Source organism: Mesoplodon densirostris, chromosome 9 (assembly GCF_025265405.1).
Source record: "Mesoplodon densirostris isolate mMesDen1 chromosome 9, mMesDen1 primary haplotype, whole genome shotgun sequence".
Lineage (NCBI taxonomy): Eukaryota > Metazoa > Chordata > Mammalia > Artiodactyla > Ziphiidae > Mesoplodon > Mesoplodon densirostris.
In genome coordinates this window covers 9,993,458-10,017,615 of record NC_082669.1, presented here as the reverse complement: position 1 = coordinate 10,017,615, position 24,158 = coordinate 9,993,458, and the positions used below count along the sequence as shown (strand labels likewise).

Sequence of the window (24,158 nt, the reverse complement as noted above, 5' to 3'; positions counted from 1 at the left end):
CAAAACACATGCTTTAAGAAGGACTAAATAATACTCAACACAGAGCATAATTTTATAACTATTTTCCTGTAAAAGAGAATTTTTTCCTCAGTTCCAAGTTGAAGAATTTGACTATACTTAATTGACAGAAGTCACTCAGACAAGCGGGTAGAGTCTGGGCATTAACTTTAATACACCAAGAAGAGCAAAATTAAGTGCACAAACTGCTAAGTAACTCCCAACTAGTATTCCCCTATTCTCTCTTCAGTAATGGAGCCCTATATTTTATTTGGGTACATGCTTATCCAAGGGGAAAGAAAATTATGTTCCGTATCTTCTTGCATCTAGGCAAGACCAGTCACTAAGTTGTGGACAACGGGTGCAGATAGAAATGCTGCGTGCAATTTCCAGAACATGCCCTTAAAGGCAAAGGGTGTGTCCTTCAGTGCCAGCTGCCTCCTTCCTGATGTGTAGAATGCAAAAATCATTGTGGATATTGGAGCATCCATTTTGGACCACAATATAGAAAAGCTACACTGAGGAGAGCAAAAAACATGAGAGAAGGACTGTAGGGCCTGGATGATGGAGAGTTGTTATATTAGACCTTGTACACAGAATGTGACATGAGAGAGGAATAATCTTTTGTCTTGTCTTAGCACTTTTACTTTAAGACTCTCTGTAATAGCCAAACTAATATACTAATCATAAAACATGATTCATTTTAATTCACTATCTAAGGGTTTAAAAGAGCAATAGTATTAACATGTCTAAAGGACTGCGAACTTCCCCAATAAAAAGTTTTAGTGAAGTATAAAATGTATTATCTTACATTTCTTTATAAATTCTCAAAAATTTTATGTGAAATAGTCCAACTCCAGAAAACTTGACAAAGTTAGCAGGATTTCAAGAATATGCAGAACTAAAATGAAATTTATGGATCACCGAGTCAACTGTAGCATATCTTAGATGAGAGAAAAACAGTTTGAATTTAAATATGTTTTAATGCCTTTAGGCAACTACAGTTTTAAGGCTGGACTGGTGCATGAATCCAACTAAACCTGCTAGGTCAGCTTGTTTGTAAAGCCAATCACCCTAGTATACCTAAGTTTACCCTGGAATTTAATGTAAAACTTTTAATACTCACATCGAGATCATCCTTTGCATTGTAGTACACAACTTCATTGCTCTATAAAAAAAGAAAAAAAAATGATACTTTAGTGATTTGATTAAAAACATAATAATATACTGGATCAAACAATGAATACATTTTATTCATATTTTAAATAATAAACCTCTCATAGTATTCCTTTTACAATATATTCCACAAAGATCGAAAAGATTAGCCAATATTTAAGAACATATTCAAACACTATAGCAGTGATATCAGAAAAGCACATCTTGGGGCCTGGAGGAAGATGGCGGAAGAGTAAGACGCGGAGATCACCTTCCTCCCCACAGATACATCAGAAATTCATCTACACGTGGAACAACTCCTACAGAACACCTACTGAACGCTGACAGAAGACCTCAGACCCCCCAAAAGGCAAGAAACTCCCCACATACCTGGGTAGGGCAAAAGAAAAAAAAGAATAAACAGAGACAAAAGGATAGGGACGGGACCTGCACCAGTGGGAGGGAGCCGTGAAGGAGGGAAGGTTTCTACACACTACAAGCCCATTCGCGGGCGGAGACTGCAGGAGGCGGAGGGGGAAAGCTTCGGAGTAGCGGAGGAGAGCACAACAACAGGGGTGCGGAGGGCAAAGCGGAGAGATTCCGGCACAGAGGACCGGTGCCCTCAGGCACACACCAGCCCGAGAGGCTTGTCTGCTGGGCCGCCGGGGCGGGCAGGGCTGGGAGCTGAGGCTTGGGTATCGGCTTTCAGTCGGAGCGCAGGGAGAGGACTGGGGCTGGCGGCAGGAAGAGAGCCTGAAGGGGTTAGTGCACCACGGCTAGCCCGGAGGGAGTCCGGGGAAAGGGTCTGGAGCTGCCGAAGAGGCAAGAGACTTTTTTCCCTTTTGTTTCCTGGTGCGCGAGGAGAGGGCATTAAGAGGGCTGCTTGGGGAAGCGCAGGAGACAGGCGCGAGCCGCGGGTAAGGGGCGGACCACGGAGACGGGCGTGGGACGCTGGGGCTGCTGCCGCCGCCGCCACCGGCGCCGCCACCGCGGGGCCTGTGTGCGAGCGCGGGTCACTGTCCGCCCCGCCTTCCGGGGGGCCTGTGCACCCCGCCACTGCCGGGGTCCCGAGACCCGGGGACGGCTTTCCCGGGAAAGCGCACGGAGCGCCACGGGCTGCTGCAACGTCACGCCGGCCTCTGCCGCCGCAGGCCCACCCCACACTGTGCGCCCCTCCCTCCCCTCTGCCTGAGTGAGCCAGAGCCCCCGAATCAGCGGCTCCTTTAAACCCGTCCTGTCTGAGCGAAGAACGGACGCCCTCCGGCGACCTACGCGCAGAGGCGGGGCCAGGTCCAAGGCTGAGACCCGGGAGCTGTGAGAGCAGAGACAGAGAAATCTCTCTGTGCAGCCTCGGAGGTAGCGGATTAAAGCTCCACGGTCCGCTTGATGCGCCCTGCGTCTGTGGAGTGCATGAATAGACAGCGAATCATCCCAAATTGAGGAAGTGGACTTTGAGGACAAGATTTAAGACTTTCCCCCCTTTTCCTCTTTTTACAACGAATTATCCCGAATTAAGGAGGTGGACTTAGAGAGCAAGATTTCAGACTTCTCGCCCTTTTCTTCTTTTTACAACGAATTATCCCAAATTGAGGAGGTGGACTTGGAGAGCAAGATTTTTGATTTTTCCCCCTGTTCTCTTTTTGTGAATGTGTATGTGTAAGATCCTCTCTGTATAGCTTTGCTTCCACCATATGTCCCAGGGTTCTATCAGTCCCTTTTTTTTTTTTCAATAATTACTTTTTAATTTTAATAACGCTACTATATTTCATACTTTATTCTATTTTACTTTACCTGCTCTTTTTTTCCTACCTTCCCTTCCTCCCTCCCTCCCTCCACTCCTCCTTTCCTTCTTTCTTTTTCTTTCCTCCCTCCCTCCCTCCCACCCTTCTTCTTTCCACTTTCTTTTTCTTTCCTTCCTCCCTCCCTCCCTCCTGTCTTTCTTTCTTTCCTTCCTCCCTCCCTTCTTCCATTCACTCTTCCTTTTGGTTTCATTCCTCCCTCCTTCCCTCCTTTCTTTCCTTCTTTCTTTCCATCCTTCCTCCCTCCCTCCCTCCTTTCTTTCTTTCTTCCGTCCTTCCTTCCTTTCTTCCCTTCTTCCTTTCTTTCTTTCTCTCTTTCTTTCTTCTACTAATTCTTTCTTTCTGCTTTTTCTACCTGTTATTCTGAGCCGGGTGGATGAAAGGCTCCTGGTACTGCAGCCAGGAGTCAGTGCTGTGCCTCTGAAGTGGGAGAGCCAACTTCAGGACACGGATCCACAAGAGACCTCCCAGCTCCACATAATATCAAGCAGCGAAAATCTCCCAGAGATCTCCATCTCAACACCAGCACCCAGCTTCAGTCAACGACCAGCAAGGTACAGTGCTGGTCACCCTATGCCAAGCAACTAGCTAGGCAGGAACACAACCCCACCCATTAGCAGAGAGGCTACCTAAAAACATAATAAGGCCATAGGCACCCCAAAACAAACCACCAGACGTGGACCTGTCCACCAGAAAGACAAGATCGAGCCTCAACCACCAGAAAACAGGCATTAGTCCCCCCCACCAGGAAGCCTACACAAGCTACTGAAACAACCTTAGCCACTGGGGACAGACACCAAAAACAACGGGAACTACGAATCTGCAGCCTGCAAAAAGGAGACCCCAAACACAGTAACATAAGCAAAATGAGAAGACAGAAAAACACACAGCAGGTGAAGGAGCAAGATAAAAACCTACCAGACCTAACAAATGAAGAGGTAATAGGCAGTCTACCTGAAAAAGAATTCAGAATAATGATAGTAAAGCTGATCCAAGATTCTATTTCCAAGATCCATAATCTTGGAAATAGAATAGACAAAATGCAAGAAACAGTTAACAAGGACCTAGAAGAACTAAAGATGAATCAAGCATTGATTAAAAACACAATAAATGAAATGAAAAATACTCTAGATGGGATCAATAGCAGAATAACTGAGGCAGAAGAACGGATAAGTGAGGTGGAAGATAAAATAGTGGAAATAACTGATGCAGAGCAAAATAAAGAAAAAAGAATGAAAAGAACAGAGGACAGTCTCAGAGACCTCTGGGACAACATTAAACACACCAACATTCGAATTATAGGGGTTCCAGAAGAAGAAGAGAAAAAGAAAGGGACTGAAAAATATTTGAAGAGATTATAGTTGAAAACTTCCCCAATATGGGAAAGGAAATAGTTAATCAAGTCCAGGAGGCACAGAGAGTCCCATACAGAATAAATCCAAGGAGAAATACACCAAGACACATATTAATCAAACTGTCACAAATTAAACACAAAGAAATCATATTAAAAGCAGCAAGGGAAAAACAACAAATAACACACAAGGGAATCCACATCAGCTTAACAGCTGATCTCTCAGCAGAAACTCTACAAGCCAGAAGGGAGTGGCAGGACATAATTAGAGTGATGAAGGAGAGAAACCTGCAACCAAGATTACTCTACCCAGCAAGGATCTCATTCAGATTTGATGGAGAAATTAAAACCTTTACAGACAAGCAAAAGCTGAGAGAGTTCAGCACCACCAAACCAGCTTTACAACAAATGCTAAAGGAACTTCTCTAGGCAAGAAACACAACAGAAGGAATATACCTACAATAATGAACCCAAAGCAATTAAGGAAATGGGAATAGGAACATACATATCAATAATTACCTTAAATGTAAATGGACTAAATGCTCCCACCAAAAGACACAGAGTGGCTGAATGGATACAAAAACAAGACCCATATATATGCTGTCTACAAGAGAGCCACTTCAGACCTAGAGACACATACAGATTGAAAGTAAGAGGATGGAAAAAGATATTCCATGCAAATGGAAATCAAAAGAAAGCTGGAGTAGCAATTCTTATATCAGACAAAATAGACTTTAAAATAAAGACTATTAGAAGAGACAAAGAAGGACACTACATAACGATAAAGGGATCGATCCAAGAAGAAGATATAACAATTGTAAATATTTATGAACCCAGCATAGGAGCACCTCAATACATAAGGCAAATACTAACAGCCATAAAAGGGGAAAGCGACAGTAACACACTCATACTAGGGGACTTCAACACCCCACTTTCACCAATGGACAGATCATCCAAAATGAAAATAAATAAACACAAGCTTTAAATGATACATTAAACAAGATGGACTTAGTTGATATTTATAGGACATTCCATCCAAAAACAACAGAATACACATTTTCCTCAAGTGCTCATGGAACATTCTCCAGGATAGATCATATCTTGGGTCACAAATCAAGCCTTGGTAAATTTAAGAAAATTGAAATTGTATCAAGTATCTTTTCCAACCACAATGCTATGAGACTAGACATCAATTACAGAAAAAGATCTGTAAAAAATAAAAACACATGGAGGCCAAACAATACATTACTCAATAACGAAGTGATCACTGAAGAAATCAAAGAGGAAATTAAAAAATACCTAGAAACAAATGACAATGGAGACACGATGACCCAAAACCTATGGGACGCAGCAAAAGCAGTTCTAAGGGGGAAGTTTATAGCAATACAATCCCACCTTAAGAAACAGGAAACATTTCGAGTAAACGACCTGACCCTGCACCTAAAGCAATTAAAGAAAGAAGAACAAAAAACCCCAAAGTTAGCAGAAGGAAAGAAATCATAAAGATCAGATCAGAAATAAAAGAAAAAGAAATGAAGGAAACGATAGCAAAGATCAACCAAACTAAAAGCTGGTTCTTTGAGAAGATAAACAAAATTGACAAACCATTAGCCAGACTCATCAAGAAAAGAAGGGAGAAGACTCAAATCAATAGAATTAGAAATGAAAAAGGAGAAGTAACAACTGACACTGCAGAAATACAAAAGATCATGAGAGATTATAATAAGCAACTCTATGCCAATAAAATGGACAACCTGGAAGAAATGGACAAATTCTAGAAATGCACAACCTGCCAAGACTGAACCAGGAAGAAATAGAAAATATGAATAGACAAATCACAAGCACTGAAATTGAAACTGTGATAAAAAATCTTCCATCAAACAAAAGCCCAGGACCAGATGGCTTCACAGGCGAATTCTATCAAACATTTAGAGAAGAGCTAACACCCATCCTTCTCAAACTCTTCCAAACAATATCAGAGGAAGGAACACTCCCAAACTCATTCTACGAGGCCACCATCACCTTGATACCAAAACCAGGCAAGGATGTCACAAAGAAAGAAAACTACAGGCCAATATCACTGATGAACATAGATGCAAAAATCCTCAACAAAATACTAGCAAACAGAATCCAACAGCACATTAAAAGGATCATACACCATGATCAAGTGGGGTTTATTCCAGGAATGCAAGGATTCTTCAATATACGCAAATCAATCAATGTGATACACCATATTAACAAATTGAAGGAGAAAAACCATATGATCATCTCAATAGATGCAGAGAAAGCTTTTGACAAAATTCAACACCCATTTATGATAAAAACCCTGCAGAAAGTAGGCATAGAGGGAACTTTCCTCAACATAATAAAGGCCATATATGACAAATCCACAGCCAACATTGTCCTCAATGGTGAAAAACTGAAAGCATTTCCACTAAGATCAGGAACAAGACAAGGCTGCCCACTCTCACCATTCTTATTCAACTTAGTTTTGGAAGTTCTAGCCACAGCAATCAGAGAAGAAAAGGAAATAAAAGGAATCCAAATTGGAAAAGAAGAAGTAAAGCTGTCACTGTTTGCAGATGACACGATACTATACATAGAGAATCCTAAAGATGCTACCGAAAAACTACTAGAGCTAATCAATGAATTTGGTAAAGTAGCAGGATACAAAATTAATGCACATAAATCTCTGGCATTCCTGTACACTAATGATGAAAAATCTGAAAATGAAATCAAGAAAACACTCCCATTTACCATTGCAACAAAAAGAATAAAATATCTAGGAATAAACCTACCTAAGGAGACAAAAGACCTGTATGCAGAAAATTATAAGACACTGATGAAAGAAATTAAAGATGATACAAACAGATGGAGAGATATACCATGCTCCTGGATTGGAAGAATCAATATTGTGAAAATGACTCTACTACCCAAAGCAATCTACAGATTCAATGCAATCCCTATCAAACTACCACTGGCATTTTTCACAGAACTAGAACAAAAAATTTCAAAATTTGTTTGGAAAAACAAAAGACCCCGAATAGCCAAAGCAATCTTGAGAACAAAAAAAGGAGCTGGAGGAATCAGGCTCCCTGACTTCAGACTATACTACAAAGCTACAGTAATTAAGACAGTGTGGTACTGGCATAAAAACAGAAAGATAGATCAGTGGATCAGGATAGAAAGCCCAGAGATAAACCCACGCACATATGGCCAACTTATCTTTGATAAAGGAGGCAGGAATGTACAGTGGAGAAAGGACAGCCTCTTCAATAAGTGGTGCTGGGAAAACTGGACAGGGACATGTAAAAGTATGAGATTCGATCATTCCCTAACACCATACACAAAAATAAGCTCAAAATGGATTAAAGACTTAAATGTAAGGCCAGAAACTATCAAACTCTTAGAGGAAAACATAGGTAGAACACTCTATGACATAAATCACAGCAAGATCCTTTTGGACCCACCTCCTAGAGAAATGGAAATAAAAACAAAGATAAACAAATGGGACCTAATGAAACTGAAAAGCTTTTGCACAGCAAAGGAAACCATAAACAAGACCAAAAGACAACCCTCAGAATGGGAGAAAATATTTGCAAATGAAGCAACTGACAAAGGATTAATCTCCAAAATTTATAAACAGCTCAGGCAGCTCAATAGCAAAAAAACAAACAACCCAATCCAAAAATGGGCAGAAGACTTAAATAGGCATTTCTCCAAAGAAGATATACAGAGTGCCAACAAACATATGAAAGAATGCTCAACATCATTAATCATTAGAGAAATGCAAATCAAAACTATAATGAGATATCATCTCACACCAGTCAGAATGGCCATCATCAAGAAATCTAGAAACAATAAATGCTGGAGAGGGTGTGGAGAAAAGGGAACAGTCTTGCACTGCTGGTGGGAATGTGAATTGGTACAGCCACTATGGAGAACAGTATGGAGGTTCCTTAAAAAACTAAAAATAGAACTACCATATGACCCAGCAATCCCACTACTAGGCATATACCCTGAGAAAACCATAATTCAAAAAGAGACATACCAAAATGTTCATTGCAGCTCTATTCACAATAGCCCGGAGCTGGAAACAACCTAAGTGTCCATCATCGGATGAATGGATAAAGAAGATGTGGCACATATATACAATGGAATATTACTCAGCCATAAAAAGAAACGAAACTGAGCTATTTGTAATGAGGTGGATAGACCTAGAGTCTGTCATACAGAGTGAAGTAAGTCAGAAAGAGAAAGACAAATACCGTATGCTAACACATATATACGGAATTAAAAAAAAAATGTCATGAAGAACCTAGGGGTAAAACGGGAATAAAGACACAGACCTACTTGAGAATGGACTTGAGGATATGGGGAGGGGGAAGGGTAAGCTGTGACAAAGCGAAAGAGAGGCATGGACATATATACACTACCAAACGTAAGGTAGGTAGATAGTGGGAAGCAGCCGCAGAGCACAGGGAGATCAGCTCGGTGCTTTGTGACCGCCTGGAGGGGTGGGATGGGGAGGGTGGGAGGGAGGGAGATGCATGAGGGAAGGGATGTGGGAACAGATGTATATGTATGACTGATTCACTTTGTTATAAAGCAGAAACTAATAAAAAAAAAAAGAAAAAAAAACTCGTTACTGGGCAAAATTCACTTTCATAATATTGCATGTATGGTACAGAATATCTTTTGTTAATACATTCATTATGCTTTGATGCTTGCCACATACCCCAGTTTTCATTAATATCTATGTATTTTTTTGTTATGTAATATGTTTTTCATGATTTTTCTTTGTCTTTCTAGAACTTATTGTATCTTTCTCCATATAAATTGTACGCAATATATATTTTAAAAAAACCTCGTTACCAATAAAAAAAAAAAAAGAAAGAAAAGCACATCTTGCACTGCGGGAAAACGTCTCAGTATAGGTCTGTGAACAATTTGTGAAGAAAAAAATTTTTTAATTCCTAATGCAAAAAGGTTATATATATACACACACACATACACACAAACACACACACCTAAATAATGAAATGATAAATAGAATAATTCAAGAAAAGTGAATACTCTAAGTGGCTGCTTAAGAGTTTGCTGAAACCATGATTTTTAAAAAATATATATCGAATGTTGAAATTATTCTTGAAGAAAGGTATATCTGCACTATACTGGCAGGAATTCCTTCAGGAGACTCAGATAAGGGATTTAGAGTATCTGTGAATTTAGATAGCAAAGAATATCAGATAATCCAACATACTAATGTTCTCATATTCTACCAAAGTATCAAGTGAGTGTTGGCTTTTCAAGAATGAAAGTGTGTGGACATTTCTGCTAGCCATCAACGTTGCTGAATATGCCATAAATATAAAGTACGGACATAAATTGTGTTAGAGAGGAAAAATTGAAAGGAAAAAATGGATAAAACAATTAACAATGAATTTTAAATCCCTATTCTGTCTACAAGGCTAGTTCTATGCAATATAAAAATAATCTGCATATACTGATATCTTTTTTCTTTCTTCTCCTCCTGAACTGTTTGAAGATATGTATTACCCATTTTCTGTACATCTTTAGTAGTAACTTGGGTACTATGTAAAAGTGTATTTTTCTGTGTCTTTTAAACATTTACAGACATGCACAATATAAAATTTTGTTAAAAGAAAACACAATTCACAAAAATGTTTAAAAATCACTTGGGAAAAATAGACTAAATTAGTGCTCCTCAAAGTATGTTCCAAAGAAAATCACTAGTTCTTGAAGATATAGTAGACCTTATATAGGCAAAAGTATTCTGTGGTCATGATTTTAGAATAAACAATAAAGTTAAAATTGTGTCTTTTCAGCAGGAATTCATACAGCCTCATTGTATGAATGCACATTATAAATCTCCAAGGGGAAAAGAGATCTTGTTTCGTTTCCAAATTTTTGCCACAGATTCTGCCCCCGTTTTTTGATTTGAGAAACATACCATGATAATGAAGAACTGTAAAAAATAGGTATCTCTGAAGACCAAATAACCAATCCAAAAACTACACAGATAAATATAAGAACATATGATTTGTAATACTGAATGAAATCCATGAGTTTCAATTTATTTCATTTAGAATCATTAAAACTTTTAAAATTACCATTTAATTGTTTTTTAAAAAAAGAACTAAGTAGCTAGAGAATTTTCACATACATAAAAGTTCTACTTCCTGGAAGATAGTTTTGTAACAAAGTTAAAATACAATGTCAGAACTCATCACATACAGGAAGAAAGAAAATCTTCTGAATTCCCCTGAGATCCAAATCCAATTACCAGTTTATTGATCCCTCATGGAACCCTGTAATTTATACTCAGGAGACAATTTTCAATTTAGAATGTGGATTCCATCAAAAGTCAAAACACTGAATAAGTTTACTTCATTTTAGACATTATGTCTGCCAACTGATTGCTTCCATTTACAGAATTGAAACATGTGGAAAACAAGGTGAAACCGCATTAAATTTCAAGCAGTTCAGCAGCATCATTTTCAACATTCATTCAGTACATATTTGTATATATTTCTGCGCCAAAAAAAGACACAAAATAAGTTAAACACATTTACCCCTATTTTTAGGTTAAATAACATGTTCAGATGACTATATAAAACAATTTATTTGTCTAGGATTACAATTGGCCCATGGTGCCAGAGCTAATGGACTAAACTGATTAGTCAAATTTTCTTCTTCTGTGTGACCCATGGTCACGTTAACAAAGAGAATTTACTTATTAAACCTAAGATGAAGAGTATGACGTACAATGTCAGAACAGGGTAAAGTATGATAAATGCTAGTTTTCACTCAAACTAAGTATTTTGACTCTACTAAGATAAACTGTGATTGAAGTTAAAATAAAAATTAAAATGGAGAAAACCTAAGTTTATTTGAGAATTTCCAAATGTTTTTTTTTCTTTGTTACTGTATTATATTTTACATAAAGCCCCACTACTTGCCTCTTCTTTTAGAAGGTCTACATTGCTTCTAAAACTGTCATTGCAAATGTGTATTGCTAAGTTTATTTAACTTTTATGCATTTGCACAAAATTTTCTGGACTTTGGAAGATGTATAATTCCAATCCCTGGCTTTTTTAAGCAAACTGGAAACAAAATACATTAGTCATAAAATAATAATGCAGGCCAAACATTGGTACTCCTTGTGACTAGGTATTTTATATTTCTACTTTTAAGAAGCTCTTTGCTTATACAACATCCATTTCTTACATGGTCAAAATATAAATGCAAAGGAAAACAAAAGTGTGTCTTTTTTATAGAAAAACAACATACCTAGGAAGCACTTAATCAAACGTGTGTTTAGACAGGTGGTCATGTTCCAATAAGAGAACACAGGCCTTAGCGGAATGTACAACTGATTACATCCACTGACTTAAAACAAAATTTCTTCCCTCTAATAAATGACATTGCTTTTGACTCAGAAGCTTTTTTTAACCTCATTTTTTATAAATACACTTTCCTTTCTCAATCCTCAGACTGTGCATTGATAGCACGCACATTTCATTATTCCCTTACTCTATCTAGCAGAAAGGCTCAACTGATCAATTTTCGTAAAGATAAATCTCTACAGGGCATCAGGATTTGGGGAAACTGTAATTCTGCATTTAATCTGTCAACCTTGTCCACCTACATGGCAGCATGATGGTAAAATAAATAGCAAACATTCATAGGACCTTTAATTTGTATAATTATATAAAAACTTTTTTGTCTCAGTTTGTAGTGGCTTTTGTTTATATAGTTTCAGAATTATTTGGTTCAGTAATAATTTTGAAAGTAGGCTTGAGAAAAATCATAATTTGGTGGTCATAATTTTCTTTCCTATCACATTCATTTAGAGTCATTTCTTCTGCTTTATGGAAATACATATTAGCTCTATTATAAAATATATATGCATATATATATATATATATTCAGATGTGTGCAGCTACATTAAACTATATCAGTCTGAAATCAAATCATGTAAATCACTGAATCACCAAAATATATCCAGAAACAATCTTAAGAGAATTGGGTTAAAGGACAGCTCTCAGGAATGAAAGACAACTCACACTGAATCAGCCCTACCTCTATGTCCTGATGTTTTTACAGGGATGACTTTTGGCTAAAACTAACTCTATGTTAAAAGAAAATTAGGAGATGATATTGTAGAAAAACAGTTAAATGATCTGAGTGAGGGAAGTTAGAGGAGAGGAGGAAGATTATCAGCTGAATTCCTTCTCCCTTTACCCTGCCCCTGCCCCCATCTCACCTAGACTTTGTACAGGGAGGTGCTGGGGGTCTCACGACCAACAGAGGGAGCCACACCCCATTCATTCAACAGTACTCTGGCGCCCTCACTCTGTGCTAAGTGTTGGAGAAACGGAGATGAAGACTATGGACACACTGACCTAAGAGGCAAGTTCTTGCCCTCCTGATTCACACATGACACGATGAGCAGGCAGCTGGGCCAGTTGCCCCAAATCGGCTGTAACTGAAGAAGATCTCTTACTATCCTTGGATGGTAAGACCACATAAGCCAAAACCTTCCCAGGTTTCAAAATAGGCAAGAGTTAAGAATTTCAGATAATTGAGATGTTCCTCCTCTATTGATCAATTCAAGGATGTGTGTTTGAAATGTGTGCGTGTGTTTCTTTCTGAATCATTTACCTACCCTATCACTCAAAATTCCCTCAGTCCCTTTTCCAGAAAGTACATAGTTATATCATTATCATTTAAGACTTTAAAACCATAGCATATAAACTAATTATCGCAGGCACAGATCGAAATTGAGTCATCTTCTTTCCCTACTATCCCTCTAGGTAAACATTTTCATGCAAATTATTAAACAACATCATCTTAGAAGGTATTTTACCTCCAAACACAGAGGTTTTCAGTGCATTATGTGCAGTATGATAGGCTAAAGCTAGCAACAGACTCAAACGAGATTCATAGATTAGTCAAACCTTTAGAAGGCAATTTTTCATAATTTAAGCACCACTAAATGACAAGAACAAATTGTTTCATTTCTGATTTTTAACCAAGTAGTTTAGTTATTTATTATCTCCTTGAAACAAATTTACCCAAATGTTTCATGCTAATACAATGCTGCTGTTTACTGAAATTTAAAACTCCCTTAGCAAGTTGAGAGATGAATGACTTTAGTTTCCCAGTGCCTACTGGGAGTCAAAAATTAAATCTGGACAAAATAGACCATTCCATCTTAAAAATGTATATTGTGAGTGACAGTCCCTTGCATGCAACTTTCCTGTAAAACGTGGCCTCTGATGAATAGTTTATGTTAAAAATCTGAAGCATAAGTCAAAGCTTCAACCTGGGAGTAAGATGTTGCCAAGGATAAGATTTAAATAATGGAACTGAGGGCTTCCCTGGTGGCGCAGTGGTTGAGAGTCCGCCTGTCAATGCAGGGGACACGGGTTCGTGCCCCGGTCTGGGAAGATCCCATATGCCGCGGAGTGGCTGGGCCCGTGAGCCATGGCCGTTGAGCCTGCGCGTCCGGAGCCTGTGCTCCACAATGGGAGAGGCCACAACAGTGAGAGGCCCGTGTACTGCCAAAACAAATAATAATAATAAAAAAATAATGGAACTGAAAATTAGGATTTTATAGGTAACATCTGAAATATATGACACATTTAAAACTCAAATAGACATTAACTTCCTGTCCAATTTACTAATTTTCTTTTCTTTGTTATGCACTTGACTCTGCATATGATCCACAGGGTGACACATTTTGGGCAACTCTATTGCCTGTTAAATCACCTTAAAAAAAAAAACTCATTCTTACTGTCATTTTATCCTTCTTTAACTCCAAATATGCTGTCAATAGGATGAACATTAAGGATACTCTTTGTTAGAAATGAGTTGTGTTAATGATTCCTGCCAACCAAGATCCACACTGTTTAGCTCAAATCATTTAAAATTCAAATTTTTTGATTATTATATCTTTGTAACAATTTGTCCTGGTAACCAGACACAGCACCACTATTGACTGTGCCCAAGTCAACCATGCTACATGACATGGGTTAACCAGCAGTACTGATTATAACACTGTGTGAATAAAACAACCTAGCAAGGTGTTGGGGGAGGGGGTGTGTGTATACATCTATGTGTGTGTCGGAGAAGGAGTGTGAATGTAAGTGAACTTTCCAAAGATAGCTAAAAGTAGCTGAAGCAGTAAAGACAGTGGTTCTTGAAAAAAGATTTTTTTATGCCATTCTATCTGTTTGGGGTTTGGAATGCATGAAATATTGCTTATGAAGATAAAAAGGGAAAATAAAGATGGGCACAGGTCCATCTAGAGATCAATGTTACCAGATTACTGGACTGAAGGCATGTGATAAACCTACATGCACTCATATTATGAGACAAGAGATAATAAAGAAGATAATTGACATAAAGTGTTGAGCACAGGGCCTGTTACTTTACATACTGAAAAAGAAAAATCAGAAATATCCACAGAATTTATCTATTAGCTTTATCTGGTACTTACATAGGAATTAAAGTAAAATGCTTATAATTTTATTTTCTTAGATCAGTTACTATGCTATGAGTCTATTTAATCATTTAAAGTCCTTTCTTCAAAGATTCCATACAGCACAGTGGAGAAGAAATGGTATTATAGCTGCTATTGCTATTTTTATTCTGATAAATTAAATGAGGTAATTTATAAGAAAGTCTAGTAAAATGGTAATTAAGTGTTGGTTCTATATGCAACCTGTCCATTAAATATGTTGCTATGCTCCAAACTCCTCTGTGATTCTAAGCACACTCTTTCCAACCCTACATCTCCTTTAAACATCCATCCTCATACACTCCTGCCTAGAAAAACTCCAACTTTGTATTAAACCCAAAATTTATTTGCCCATCCTAACACCCAAACTCTGGAATCTTGCTGGAGAAAATTACACATGCAGCCCTCACATAGAGTAAGTCAGTGGTTCTCTGTTTTAAAAGCTGTAGTAAACTTTGTTTCATAATTTTTTTTTTAAATTCAGAAACCCTCCTATCTTTGGGAAACTATTTCTTCCAATCACATGATTCTGATGGCTGGCAAATCAAACCACCTTATTTCTCTCACCACAGAAATTAACAGGCACCTAAATCTATCCAAAAATTGCATCTAATCTCCCTATTCCTTTTTCAGCAAAATATCATTTTCCAGGAGTGGTTATGGTTGCAAATGCTGTACTGCTTAAAACCTGAATCTTGTTTCAGAGGCTACCTCTATCTGTTGGCTTCTTAATGATGGAACCAATAATTTTTTTTTTCTTAAGCTTGTTAGAAACTGCTAACTCCTACAACTGATAATACTAATGCAAATACCACACTACCTACAACGTGCTGTTCCATTCTAATTTCCTGTTACTAACAGTCAATAGTATTAGCTTGAACTTTAATTTCTGTTGGTGGCATTATTAGACTATAATTGTTCTAGAACGAACTCCCCTCTCTGTGTCCTGGATGTCAGCCCCTCCTGCATCCTGAAAGATCCCATTCCTTCATCCCTTGTCTTTCCTGTGTGTCCATGCTCTCTTTAATCACATTCAGTGGTTTGCATAGAAGAAGATTTGTAGGATAAAAATCCAGATGTGCTGTGGCATCTTTTTTTGTCTAAAATTTAAAATTCTAGAAGATTAAAACAAAAAATCAAAGAAGCCAAGATATGAAAATTTTTTAGCTCATATATAAAGAGAAACCATTAATATTTTTCTAACACTTCTCTAATGAACTAAAGATAAAAAATCTCTTAGTGTCAAGTTAATATTTTGTGAGTAGTAAATCAGCAAGTAATTACCATTTAAAAAAATAACTTCTATCAATTTCTTTACCTCAACTCACTAGCCTTTAGAAATTAGTTGCACAGTACAGCATGGAATGACTACATAAATTTTGATTATATGCTTGAGTATCACAGTTTCTATCAAAGAAGATGAAAGTAGAATGCTATTGCTAAGAGGTTGCTCAATGATCAATGATTATAACGAAAAAAATACAAATAATCTATTCCTTCTCTGAACTCTCAGTGTTCATTCAGAAGAATAAATATATATTGAGCTTTGTATATATGCCAAGCTCTGTGCTAGAAACCTAAATACATGTGCTTTTTTGAGAACCCGACTGTTAAAATTAAATCAGTGAGTAAGATATTATCAATCTCAAGTTTGCATATTCGAGAGCCAAGACTAAGGTAGTCAATCTGAGATTAACAGAGGTCTTCTTATCCCTAATCAAGTACTTACTCCTCCCATATCCTGCTGCTATGAATGCGGAATGATCTACTTCTTAGAGACAGTGAGTTCCTTATTCACTCAATGTCCACCTAATAATAAAGAGAATGGCTAATGATCTTTGAGGCACATTCAGTCGTCTTAGCTGTTCTTTTAACATTGCCTTACCATTTGTTTTAAAATGTGAATTGAATTTAATACTAATTTCTTTAGCTTACTGGAAGAAAAAACTAGAAACTAATTTTGGCCTTCCTTTAAAACAGCTTTCTTCTGTTACTTTAAGAAAATACCATCTTATAGTATTTATCAGTTAATTGTCAGTATATATTTGCAATATAGTTGTGTTTTTTTTTTTAAGTTGCCATTATGGTGCTTGTAAATTGAAGGACTACTTAATACCTGGCCCACCACATTAACCAATCAACAAGCAAGGCCCTCTAAGAGCCACCAAAGCAAGAGAGAATAAACTCAGGTGTCTTACTATGTTTAATGACCTAATTACAAACATGCTCACGTACTCAAGCCCCAAGCTATACTTATTATGAGGCTCATGACACAATTGGAACTATCATCCTAGATGAAAAAAACACATAATATTCACCAAATTCATTTCTTCTACATAAAATGTTCATTACTTCTACATAAAATAAGAACTTTTTAAAAAATGGAGAGAAAAAATGTTTTAAGTAGAGACACGTTCTATTATGTGTATATTCAATGCTATTGTCTGGACTGTATGAACTACCACTGAATGGACAGATAAATGGATAAATGACCATCATGAGCTTATAAGGAACGATTTTAGAAATTCTACAGTAAAAATAACAACAAAACGCACATACATATACATGCATGCACGCACACACACACACACACACACACAATGCATCAGAGTAGAGAAAAAGTATATAGCCTTTAAAAAGCTTCAAATAAGTTAAAACATAGACCACTTTCACTCTTATAAGAAACCAAGGAGGAATTCCAAGTGGACTGTGATCTCAGAGCTCTGTGTTCTTGAACTTCAGAGGAGATCAATTCCTATTAAACATTAAGAGCTATAGCCATTTATTTCTTCATCTGATAAACTTTAATAAGAATCTGCCTGTAAGCTTTTTTAGTGTTCCAAAGGATATCGATAAATATATTATTTAAACTACAGGATAAAAGCCAAAGTAGAATATAAGAAGATAAATATGTTCTTTTCATCCACTAAATCTCCCAGGAAACTCAGTCGAGAACTGAACAAACATATCTCTAATACTGAGGACCTTGCTTTAATCTCCTTTATCTGTGTTTCTAATGAAGCTTGGGGCATAATCAACTAAAACATTAAAATTTAATCCACCAAGATATTCCATTTTCTATGCTTCTTCCTATCGATTTTCTTGACTCATGATCAAAGTTAACAGCACTTGATCATAACAATATATGATGTCCTAGTAACAGAGTTGTATTAATTTTTCCAAAGGTAATATTAGCACTCCCTTTCCAAATTAATCATTATCAACTTCAGAATATTATCATGCTAAAGCAAAATATACAGGCTTACACTATGGCCATTGAATTACTGAATAGAAAATAATTCGGCTAAAATCAGACCTTCAAAGAACAGTAAATTGGTAATCACTACATCAGTTTAACTCATCTTTCACTGGATTTGAGGGGCCATGTAGGATGGGAAAGAAGGAGGAGAAGAAGAGATATTTGTCATGTGTCCATTATGGGACAAGCATTTACATATATCATTTAAACCTTACAAAATTCCTTGGATATACAATAGTTGTGATCTTCTTGAAAATAATAAATTGGTAAAAATTTAATTAACCTTGTATCCCAGTATCATATTTCTTGTTGGATTTCCCACCCCTCTTTCCCCTCCATCCCAACTCCTCACTATTTTCAGACAGTGAAAATTTTGGCTAATACAAACACATCATTGTATAGCCTGGATATTGTACTAGGATTAAGTCTCTATGAGACAATATTCTTAAAAACCAGGTGGCTTGTTAAAGTAGAAAGGAGATTTACAAACTTCAAAAATGGATAACTTTATATAGAAAGATTAAAGTAGGAAGTCTAAACACTGAAAAATGCTAAAGGGGAGATCTAAGAGTTACATGAAATGTATATGACCTGGCTCCCCTTACAGGTAGAAAACACAGTGGGAAAGCGAAGATGTGTTTGGGAGAAATTCTAGAGCAGACCAGAACATGCCTATCTGGGACTCTGGAATAAATTCTTTCCATACCTAAATTACATCCAGGAAGCTTTCCTTGTTGTGGAAAACTTCCCCAGCTTTCCCACTTCAAGTCAAAATTAGGTATCCCTGTCAATGCTTTTCACAGCACCTTCTATTTTTCTCCTCTATAAATCAGGGAGAACAACAGTAGCTACCTTACTGGTTTGTTGCATGGAAGTAAGGAGTGAAAGTTTGATCCAAAGATCAGCTACAACCCCTTCTGCAGTCCTTACACTTACCACAGTATATTCTGTCCACAGGTCTGAGCCCTACGAGGGGACAGAGAGTTTCCTTTATCTTTGTGTTCAACGTGTGGCTACAGGCCCATCACAGTTAGGTGCCAGGGACTATTGGACGAGCTTGCCCTCCTCTGCTTAATGATCTTTATCCTCCACAGATGAGTTCTTTATGGACAGGTTTCTAGCACTGCCTTAGGTTTGGTTCTCCAGAAGCAGACACTAAGACTAGGTTTTACTGGGGAGCTGATCCCAGCAAATACCACTAGCAAAGTGGAGAAGTGAGACATGGAGTTGAAGAAATTCACAACATGGTGTTCTAAAAAGCAGATGGGCAACCAAGTTCCTCCAAGAACTGCTGGGAGGCTTTACAACATGGCTCAACATTGTTATATCCAAAGAGTGAGAAGATTGGTAGTTTTCACCCACACCAGTCATCACTGGTTGGAAGTGTTCTGCAAATTCCTGCCACCACAGAAAGCCCTCAAGCCAATATCTGCAGATGCTTAGAGTAGGAAGCTATACAACCGTGTGTGTGCACTGAGTAGTTGTGGGCAGGGAACCAACCTCTACCAGAGTCACATAGTAAGTGTTTTAGAAATGTGGCTAAATGTGAGTGTTTTACCGAGCATGTGGCTAAATCCACAAATGATTTTAAGCACTGACTAGTTGGCAATGTGACTTCCTGAGGCTTCGGCTCTTCATCTGTAAAATGCTGAGTCATTTGACAACTTTGGTCTCTAGAATTCTTCCATCTCTATATTTTGATGTTTCCACTAAGTAACTGTTTTTCTTTAGGTCACATAAGACCTAAGAGCTGTGTGCTCATCTATTTTTCTCAGTGATTTTTTGATAGATTTGCTTCTCTTCTCATGTGAATATCCAACAGAACTCAGAGAGACATCTTTCAATTCTAAAAAACAAAGGCAAAGCTGCTTCTCCGCACTCCCCACCCCGCCCCACCATTGGAAATGTCTCTGACATATTTCTGTAGAAACATGTAAAAGAAGAATTGCAACATCATAGTAACTGTGCTTCTGAGGAGGGATGTGTTGAGAAAGAAGCATCCTCAGACTAGCTGAAATCAACCCCTTCCCTCCTACCACACAAAGTCTGGCAATCTCTCCATTATGGCAGAAATGAACTGCTCCAGATCAACCGCTGCTACCTTTCATTAATATAATGGAATGCCATTCATTTGCATTTAACTGGAGTAGAAATGAAAGTGTTTTTTCTATGGGACAGATTACAGTTTAAATAATTTGAACTACCTTCGTGTGAAAATAATTTTGCTCACAGTACAAAGAAAGAAAAGTTAACGCAGAAGAAATAAATGGAATAATTTCTGACATTTTAGAAGCACTCCATTCCATCTGAATAATATATAATTGCTTTGGAAAGAAACAAAAAAAAAATCCTAGTAGCCTATACTTCATTAGCTTAGTTTCAGTAATTGTATTTAATTAAGTCATATTTCAAAGAGCTTTTTAAATTCAAACTGTTCACTGATTCAGATATAACTTGTCTCTAATTAAAACATGTTAAAGTGTTAATTTATGAAAGCCACAATCCAAAAGATTCTCAACATAGTCCTAGTTAAGTTGTATACTGCATTTCATCTGTTGTCCAAAATTTTTAAAAGGAGGGACAGAGAAAGGGAATTCTGTGGATCATGCTCCGTTCCTCAGACATACGTTCAGAATTCTATTCCTTGGTCCAATTCTTACCCTGTGGCAGCAAACAATAAATTAGTATGGCCAAAGTTGTTTTGTCTTCTCATTTTCAGCTAGGCAAAGAACTCCAACTTCAAAGGGTTGCAATGATAATTTAATGTTATGATTTATCTGAAAGAACTTTGAAATTTTAAGGATGTATTAGATAATATATAAATAATATATAATATTACTTTGTAGTATTCAAATTATTCTAAGACTATTTTATACAACTATAATCAAGGCCATTAGTTAAGTACCCAAAGTATATTTGTTTCAGTGATGTAATTACATAAATTGAATAGTATAAGAGAAGGTTGAAATAGCAAATAAAAATGTCCTAAAAATAAAAAAAAGACATTCATCTTGGTTAAGTGTAAATAATAAAATTTAGATAGTTTTTAAACAAAAAATTGAGGAAAAAGATAGATTGACCAGATAAAGGACTTGGCTAAATGAAGTTCCTTCAATCATAAGATGCTGGTGTCACTTCAATGGAGAGCAGAAATCCTGCAGAAAAGCCAAGTCAATTATAGAGTTGTCTACATTTAAACTATGCTTCCAGATGTGTTACCAAACAAAGGAACACATCGACATACTCATCTTTTGATCAAAATAACTTCTCTCCCAGTACATAAGAAACTCAGTATGAAAAGTATTTTATTTTACATTTAAAGAATAAAGACATTTCAAAGTCACTATCCAGGTGAGAAGTAGGAATGGAATATATTAGCAGCTAATTAACCTTTACAGACACAATTTCCTCCCTAAAAAATTAGAAGGCTGTGTTTTTTCCTCCAATCTGTTATATATTTTGGCCACTTTCATGGATTATTTGTTTGGTAAAAATAGCAGCTCTAGAAACACCAAAGAGAAACAAGTAAACTGAAAACAGATCAAGTGAAATTATCCTCTATATTTTACATTTTAAAGGTAAATTTGTCAGCCTATATATCAACAGAGTGCAAGATAAATCTAAAAATGACTAATCAAACTGATAAATATTAACATACATAATGTCCTTTCCATTCGCCATCAAATAAATGATACAAAAGTTACAGTTATATGATCGGACTAGTATTGTTTAGAAATTGCTCGGAGATTGTGCAAAAAAAGAAATAATAAACATAGGAAGTTGAGGAAAGGTTGAGTTAAGAATTTTCATTTAAGAGCTTAATGTTAGTATTTAAAATATAGTTTTCCAGATAAAATAGAGATCAATTAAATTTGAATTTCTGATGATGGATTGTTTTAGTAAAACAATGTTCCAAACTTATACAAAAGAGATTTATATTTTGTTTATCTGAAATTCAAATGTAACTGGCCATGCTGTCTTTTTAGGTGCTAAATCTGGCAACCCTAATTTGTAAGATACTATAATATAATTTAAGTATATTTTATATTATTACCAACAATTTAAAAAGTAAATGTTGTTGCAGAAAATTTTTTGGAAGGGAGAAGGATGCTGTATCATTGAACACTAGCTTTGAAATGAAACTTGGAACAATGATCTCAAAGGAGTGACATCAAAATTACAAACTGCTCCAGACTTTAGAAAACTTAACTACCCAGGAAGGCCAAGGAATGTTTGTTTTGCAAATTGGAATAAATCCTTAATCAACTGCATTGTATGCTTCAGTGATATTCTCAACTTTACATATATATTTATCTGGCATTGTGCATTTAATTCTCATTTTGAACTACATTAAGATGTCATCAAAACAGCTGCATTCATAACAGCAGTAGTATGTTAATTTTTGATGGCTAGAGAAAGATGGCTGTCGTATCTACAATCCCACAGATCACCTAAATTGATATCCATGACCTGATCAGTCAGGTATTTACACACATTCAAACTATAGTTTATTTGACCTTCTAAACTCCCACACTAGGTCAAATGGTATAACTTTCCCAGACCGAGGACATTCCTGTTATCAGAAGTACACAAAAGGCTGACACCTTGTTAGAACCTGTAAACTAAGTGTTTTAAGTCACGCCTAAGCAATGCTCATCCTGTCGTCATTGGTCATTTTGTTGAGGTCATTAGGAAGCTAGCTAGTCTATGAAAAGGACTCAGGACCATCTGCCATAAAAATTCTGGACACAATTTCCAAACTAAAGGCAAACTAGTCATGTATAAAAAAACAAAGTAAGTTGGAAAGAACTAAGTAATAAATTACACATAATTAATAAAATAAATATAAATCTATTTTTAAGATTTTATTTCCTATAATTTAGTCATTGAAAATAAACTCCAATTTCTGTAAGGAGAAGACAATTGCTCAATAACACAACTGAACTTTGCTCATTTTACCATTTTTCCTCACTCTTCGTTTAAATGACTCAAACATATAGCAGTTTCTAAAAATGACAGATTGGACTTCCCTGGTGACACAGTGGTTAAGAATCCACCTGCTAATGCAGGGAACATGGGTTTGATCCCTGGTCCGGGAAGATCCCAGATGCTGCAGAACAACTAAGCCCGTGCATCATAACTACCGAGGCTGCGCTCGAGAGCCCGTGAACCACAACTACTGAGCCCAATTATTGCAACTACTGAAGCCTGCGTGCCTAGAACCCATGCTCCACAACAAGAGAAGCCACCACAATGAGAAGCCTGAGCACCGCAACGAAGAGTAACCCCCGCTCCCCGCAACTAGAGAAGCCTGCACACAGCAACGAAGATCCAACACAGCCAAAAATTTTCAAAAACTAAAAATAAAAATTAAAAAAATAAAAATGACAGATTATGTAGAAGAGTATAATAGACCATTGGGTCTCTACCTGTACAATATAAACTTATTTGTGGCAAAACATCACTTTCACAAATTCCAGTGTCTTAAAACATTTAACCACAGCTTTCATCTATGTTTGTATGACCACTTATAGATTTTTAATTAACCAGCCAATGATTTATAACTGGATTTTGTGTAGGGATATCAAGAAAGTTGTATTTGAAATGCTTTGATGGAGATTTTTCTGAATTCCTCTCTCCATCCACCAACCCCCATTAAGCATCATTGTTCTAAGACATATAATTCCATTCTTAGAGCAAATTACAAAACACCTATTCAACAGGCCAGTTAAAATAAATATTTCAACAATAATAATTTTTAAAAACTTAGAAGGAGAAAAAGGATAACCGTTATAGAACCCCATAATCCTGTAATTAAGCATGAAATTTAGCCATGAATTTCTTGACAGACTGGGAGAAAGAAGGTCACATCATTCTCCTCGTCTGGTGAAAAGGATAAATGAAATTTTGCCCTGAGTCATAAGGTTCTTCCTGTCACCAAAGCCTGATGAACATTGAAAAATAGAGTGGGCAGAGGTCTTCAAAGGTGTTTTCTGAGCAAACACAGAAAGATTCTTCAAATAGTCACTGTCTCCCTCTCTCTCTCTG

At 36.9% G+C, this 24,158-nt stretch overlaps 1 protein-coding gene across 3 annotated transcripts in view; it reads right to left on the bottom strand.

The window, feature by feature from the left end:
• CACNA2D1 (calcium voltage-gated channel auxiliary subunit alpha2delta 1) overlaps positions 1-24,158 on the bottom strand; it is a 505,032-nt gene that overhangs the window by 187,331 nt on the left and 293,543 nt on the right. For all 3 annotated transcript variants that reach the window (XM_060107477.1, XM_060107475.1, XM_060107476.1), the window contains one exon: positions 1,124-1,165. In XM_060107477.1, the coding sequence (XP_059963460.1) occupies positions 1,124-1,165 (42 nt within the window). The remainder of the gene's footprint in view (positions 1-1,123; positions 1,166-24,158) is intronic.